Here is a 7136-nt window from a genome sequence, read left to right on the forward strand (position 1 = left end):
AAAGTCTTCATTTCTGTCAAAACCTTTTTAAAACAAATAAATACACAACAGTGACATATCATGCGGGCTTGCAGGTTTTAGGGGCATCACAATAAAAGTCGACTCTGGAAATCTGACTTCAAATTAAACCCAGTTGTTATACATTCATTTTGTAAATTGTGGGTAAAATATAGGATTGAGTGGATATGGAGACTAAACTGATCCCTCATCCCAGGGTGGTCAGGGTTGAGGCATGAATGTAAGATAATGTGCTTAAAATTATTATTTTTCTCATAAAGGGCCACTAATGTGTATTTATTGCTTGGTAGCCTTACCTTTTCTCTTGGTCAGTAAACTAGAGTACATGCAGTTACCAAATGAACAAACACAAATAAAGGTAAAGTACAGTATGGTCGCGAGGTTGTTGACTGGCTAATGCACACAGGTTCCTCTTTCATAATCTGTTCAGATGAGTATAAAAAGAGATAAACCAGGAGGAACAGCCGGGGGCAGTGAAGTAATACTCAAAGGTAAGTGCACAACAAATACTGGGGATTTGTATTGTGCAGAAAAAAAATAAATTGTGGTTTTGTTTTTACATTTGTTAGTATTTATCTTTTATCTTTTTTCTATTGATATTTTTAAAGTTAAACAAGTTTAATTGAACTGTACTGATTTTAAAATAATAATAATAAGTATTATAATATCCTCATATTGGTGGAATTAATGAAAGTGTAATATTACAAAGTAGACATACTGAAATATTTGTAATCACTTGACCCATTTATGGTGGAAAATTGTAATAATCCACCTGTATAAACCTGTTCAGACTCATTGTTTTTAACAATGCTCATCATTAATCGGCTACAGTTAGATGGGCACCTGGTATTTTTGAAGAAAGTGCAAAGGAAAATGGAGTCTAAAAGCTAGCAAAACACCATTGCAGGAAGAATAAGTTAAAATATTGTTCTGTGTTAAGTGTGCATTGTACTCCTATGTGTTAACATTGTCTAACTATGCATTGCACTTCTTATCTAGCGATTTATTTATGTATTTATTTAACTTATTAGTGCATGGACCAAGTTATTAATTTAAGCCAACAGCAGGTTGCTCTCGTCGTACCTGAATCTTGTTTAATATGTTGAAACCTCAGTTCTGTGCTTACAATTTAAGCTACTTGGTTAACCTGCGTTTCATATACTCTCACTTATGTCTTCAATTATTTTATAATGTCATTATAGGTAGCCCTTTTTAACGTAACCAAAATGGGGACAACGCTTTATGTGTGCTTATTAGCAGCTCTGCTCTGCAGTGCTGTTCATTGTGACCGCCATGGTAAACACTCTAAGCATAAAGATGATCATGACCATGGACACCACCAGCAAGGTCATGGCCACCACGGTCACGGTGGCCACAGCCACCACCATCATGGCCACCACCATCAACGCGATGAGATCCTGTCCCATAAAATTGCAGATAAGAACAATGAGTTTGCTTTCAAATTGTATAAACAACTGGCCTCCCAGAAAGACGGGGAATCAAAAAACATCTTCTACTCTCCCCTAAGCATCTCCATGGCTCTTTCAATGTTGTCACTGGGTGCGAAGGGTGCAACACACAACCAGATTTTTGAAGGGCTCGGATTCAATGATACGAAGATCAATGAAACCGAAGTGAACAAAGCCTTTGCGCACCTTTTGGACATGCTCAACCTGCAGACAGAGCTGAAGCTATCCACAGGAGGCGCGGTCTATGTGCATGAGGGCTTCAAGCCAATTCCCAAATTTATAGAGGATCTTAAGCATTTTTACCACTCAGAGGGCTTCACTGTCAACTTTAAAAACACCAGTGAGGCAATGGACATAATAAATAAGTATGTGCAGGACAAAACTCATGGCAAAATCACTGATTTAATCAAAGACCTGAGTCCTGAAAGTGTAATGCTTCTAGTCAGCTACATGTTTTTCAAAGGTAAGAGACAAGAATTCTGTGCTCACTATTTAATGCCATGTACTCTTTTTAGATTGACAGGTAGAAATTCAATACTGTATTAAAATGATGAGTATGCACCAGAGAATAAAACAGTATTACTACGACTATGACTACGACTAATGAAATACTCTACCAGTAAAAATAAAGTCATTTCAAGGAAAAAGCAAAAGCAAGTTAAATTGTTTAAAAGAATGCAATGAAAACCAATGATCTACAGTAAGCCAATAAAGTTATATCTAGAAACTCATTGATAAGAATAGGACTCATCATAAACACAGACAGTACTTGTCTTAACCCTTTGACGCCTAGGTAGAATGACCATATGTGGGCTTGAATATGACCACTTTGTGTTTAGCGCTTGGAGTTTGGCAACCTTACATCAGAAATTAAACCCCAGTATATCTATAGAAAGACCTTTAGTAGCTGTTTCCAATAATATAATGTATTTTATTGTAAAATGTATTATATGTTTTTTTTTTTTTTTATGTAAACTGCACTGCCCCAAAAATATAAAAATATATTAATAATAAATAATATTTTTAAAAACTGCCAATTTTGACCCCTTTCCAAGTTAGATATAAAAAATTATCAGCATGTGACAGATGTGAAATGTTATGAGGATTTCAAATAAAAAAATCAGATTTTGTCCGAGCCGTGGTCTGTATGCCAAAATTCCCCAAAACGTTCCTATTTTCAAAACTGTCAGCTATTTTATGAAAGTCGTCCAGACAAAGCAAAATATCACAAAATACATTCAAATCTTATGTAAAACCTTTTATCAATGTATGAAAATAAAACAAGGGAAAATGAAGTTGTTTTTATTAAAAGTAGTTTTTTAATTTAAAAATAAGGTAATTTATTATCTGTCAAAAATGAACTGTAGGACAAATTAACAGTATAACTAAACATTTGTAGCAACTATTTTATATAGCATCTTACCATACCTGCAAAGAAAATCAAAAACAAGATTAAAAACATGAATTATAACACTGTGGTGGATACCTACTGTGTTTCATCGACAAGCCCAGCTAACTTATTTGGGCTGTCCATTCCTTTTCAACCCAGTCCATCTGCTGCTGTCTTTTTTGATGATGTCTGGTACAGAATGTCCCCCAAGAAATGATGGGGACTAGTCACAATATTAACTCAAACTGTATTATGCATGCTTTCAAGATGTTTGGTTCAACATTCAGATTCCACATTTTCACTTCTGCCTGACAACATAAGCACTAATAATCCTTGCTTTATATCCATAGGGAAATGGGAAAAGCCATTTAACCCTGAATTCACTCGTGAAGGTGTGTTTAATGTGGATGCACATAAAACCGTTCCAGTTCAGATGATGTCCAGAATGGGCATATTTGATGTTTTTCATGATAAAGACCTGTCCACTGATGTACTGAAGCTCCCGTACACTGGAAATGCCTCGCTGATGCTCCTCATGCCTCAGAAAGGAATCAAAGACCTGGAAGAGGCTTGGTGCAAAGAGCATTTTACAAAATGGCATAGAAACGTACAAAGAAGGTAATGTTGCAAACCAGTGGTCAATATTATTGTTGTTTTTACTACTAGAATTAATATTTGAAGATATTTAAGCATGATAGATTTACAGCAGCCACTGACTCATTGTGTGACCCTGAGCAAGTCACTTAACTTCCTTGTGCTCCGTCTTTCGGGTGAGACGTAATTGTAAGTGACTCTGCAGCTGATGCATAGTTCACACACCCTAGTCTCTGTAAGTCGCCTGGGATAAAGGCTTCTGCTAAATAAACTAATAATAATAATCATTTTGAGGGATGTTCCCATATACATTCAGTTTACCACTCCCTTTTGCAATTGATTTTCAAATTGCAGGCCAGTCGTCCAAATATAGGACTGACAAGGCCCAACCTTGGTTAATTATAGTTGTATCAGGCTCAGTTTACATAATTTACTCAAGTCAGTCAGGTAAATCAGAAGCAGTGAGGTTAAACCTGTTTCGTATAGGAATCATTAGCTACTGAAGCTATAGCTTAAAGCAATAAGAACAACAGACTCAGCAAAGAAGTTTAGGAGATGGGAAATGGGTCTCACAAGATGAATATGCTGGAACTTGCCACGACCTCACTAACGATAATTAATATCCGGGTAAAATAAATAAATAAATAAACAAACAAACATTGGCCCACATTTTAAGATTACTCTGTAACTAAAAATTGATTTCATGAGAGGTCCCCAATACAACAACAGAAATACAGATCTAGATACACCAGGCAGTCAAAAAGAGGAAAAATGGACTTCTCCTCATTGAAGAAACAAAACATTTAATAAGTCAAGGAGGATTTTCATGAAACTGCATACTTGTAGGTATTTATATGAACTACTAGTTATTGCAATGTGTTTGAATTATGTAGTGCTTAGTTGGCTAACACTAAGTATATATATACAGTATATTGTGAAAAGGTTGCACCACTCACGGGTTCGTGCCCCTTTAAAATTACGACCCAGGACAGAGAAATGGAGTTTTAAAGCGTGGCTGTGCTATTTTTATTAAACAGAAACAAAATAAACACAAAACGAAAACCTAACTCAGTTTTGGAGCGCTTACTAAACAGGTACTTTCCCTGACTAACTTGCAGGACGGCTAAGCCGTTTACCTGTCACCACAGAACAAACACTAAGACGCTTAACAAAGCACTTACTCTCAGGACTGTTCGGAAGCAGAGCACCTTCCTTCTGCCTCCTTCTACTCAGCAGCCTCGAACAGACTGACTGCTCTCCTTTTAAACCCAGCACCTGGATCTAATTTTCCAATAACGCCCAGGTGCGGATGATAATTAATAAAACAATTAAACAATTAAACTAAACAATAAAACAATTAACAAAACTGATTAACTGAAAAAGCAAAACAATACAAAAGGTGCATTTCTCTCTTCAGGGAGGCTTTAACCCCCTCCCTGCTGTCTCTCACAACCCACTATCTCACAATATATATATAAGGTTAACTACAATTGTGTTTTGTTTAACTTTTACTTTGTAACTTGCCCCTTAGCGCAGATGTAATGTCTTTGTATGGCTGATTTATTTTTCCTAAATTTTACTTGTAAAATGTTTTCCACACATTAACTACTACAACAGCAGTATTAATATGTGCCACCATCTAGATCATTAAAGAATCTCAATACAAAAAGTTAGAGGAGAGGAGGTACATTACACCTGCAAACAACTAATGATAGTACAATAAAAAAATGTACAGTAGGTTAAATACAGTTTAAATTAATCAATGAAATCAGCACAACATTATTAATGCTTGTGTTCAATTTGTTTTTATTTAACAGACGATGGCAAGTTATTCTGCCCAAATTTTCAATTTCTGCAACGTATTCACTTCAAAATGTACTGTCTGAGATGGGCATTACAGATGTGTTTGGTAACACAGCAGACCTGTCAGGAATAAGTGAAGAGGTGAAGCTGAAAGTATCTAAGGTAATAAAGTGTTGTTATACTAGTCTTTAAAATAGTACTTATATGACAATATTTTACAACATTGATTTCCTCATTATGTGCTGAAAATACATCTTTATATTTTATAAATTACAAATTACCATGGCATTGAAACATTTTAAATGCATTCTGTAAACATATATATATATATATATATATATATATATATATATATATATATATATATCCAAGATAGCCCAACAAAATACAGCATTATGTAAGTATGGTCCTGTATCTATCCATTTTAAGTTTTGAGGACTGATCACGTAGACGATCACATCGTGACACACATGTTTTTTTGTGTATAAACGTGTACAGAAACATAACTGCTTCAATACTAATCTCCGTAATAAAACATCTGACTTCATTGTTTCTTTGCAGATTGTTCACAATGCAGCGATAGACATTGATGAGAAGGGAACTGAGGCAGCGGCAGGCACTGGTATTGAAATGATGCCCCTCTCAATGCCTCCGACATTAAAATTCGACAGGCCTTTCCTGCTTGTGCTTAGCAATCACAATACCAAGAGCATACTCTTCATGGGAAAAATAGTCAATCCTTCTGAAAAATAAAACTGTTGTCATAGTCTGTCTAATCACTAAAGCTGCATACTGATTTTTTGTATGTTGTTTTCTGGAAGTGATATTAAAAACATCATTGCAGTTATAACTCTGTTGGCCATTGATTATTGATTTTGCTAGAACTGGGAACAACTAGAGTTGGAATGCCAATTAATTATCATGATGTTATCCTTTTGATTGTAAAGGTTGAAATAGCTGCCTTGTGCATATGTTCTCCTTGGCTGGGCCAACTTTGGGCCACTGCTCAGTAGCCAACACAAGATTGGGTAGTTGGCAGAATGCTGGCCGATCATCAGCTGCCCAGCAGTTAGCCAACCATACCAACCTATGCTAAAGCTGGCCCAATGTTGTGTACTATCTGGGTTATATATTTGGCCAGTCCCTGTCTTAATTCATTCCGGTCAAGTAAAAACTGTTAAAAATTCCCCTAAAAGCCTTAAAAGTATCTTTCTGTATATTCAGTCAGCAAGAAATAAAAGGGTTTTATAAATGTGTATTATTATTATTAGTAAATGTGTATTATTATTATTAGTATTTTAAAAGCTGCTGCTTTGACTGGTGTATGAGCACACTGTTATATGTGTGTTTTCAGCAACCCATCCAAGGAGTCACATGAAACGTGCTCAGTATACAATACCACACTGCATTAGAACAACTAACAGACTGCGGTTACATTACAATGAAAACCCCCCCACCACACAGCACCCACCCCGCCAGTGCAGCTGTTATGTCACTCTAATTATTCACATTAAATTGGGAAATCTATGCTTCTGATTTTGATTTAAAATCCTTCCTCCTCTCAGGCTCTCGATTGCTCTTGCCTGCAGGTTAGTTCCCATTGATGGCTGAATCCAAGGGGGAACTGAACACTGATGGAGAACAAGAAGATATTTTATCCAGAACTTAAAAGCGATACCATTATTTCTAATTAGAATGTACAAATAATTACACATAATTGGCAATGGGCATGTTTGCAGGTAAAATATTAAGTGGAGGCCAAGCATTAAGTGGGCATGGAGAGTGAACTGATTCATCATCCCAGGGTGGTCAGGCTTGAAGCATGACTGCAAGATAATGTGTGTAAATCCTGTGAAAGAAGG

The 7136-nt window shown here is 36.0% G+C and overlaps 1 protein-coding gene across 2 annotated transcripts; it reads left to right on the top strand.

The window, feature by feature from the left end:
• Positions 1–406: 406 nt before the first annotated feature.
• Positions 407–6124, top strand: LOC117420811 (alpha-1-antiproteinase-like). Of its 2 annotated transcripts, XM_034034460.2 has the most exons (5): positions 407–509; positions 1221–1950; positions 3228–3495; positions 5289–5436; positions 5836–6124. In XM_034034460.2, exons 2-5 carry the CDS (start codon positions 1245–1247, stop codon positions 6025–6027), a joined length of 1314 nt encoding a protein of 437 aa, XP_033890351.1. In that variant the 5' UTR covers positions 407–509; positions 1221–1244; the 3' UTR covers positions 6028–6124. The 2 variants fall into 2 exon arrangements, with proteins under 2 accessions (XP_033890351.1, XP_058881536.1); XM_059025553.1 differs by lacking the exon at positions 1221–1950 and having other exon boundaries at positions 434–509.
• The last annotated feature ends 1012 nt before the right edge of the window (positions 6125–7136 follow it).

The sequence above is a fragment of the Acipenser ruthenus genome, chromosome 1, assembly GCF_902713425.1.
Source record: "Acipenser ruthenus chromosome 1, fAciRut3.2 maternal haplotype, whole genome shotgun sequence".
Taxonomy (NCBI): Eukaryota; Metazoa; Chordata; class Actinopteri; order Acipenseriformes; family Acipenseridae; genus Acipenser; species Acipenser ruthenus.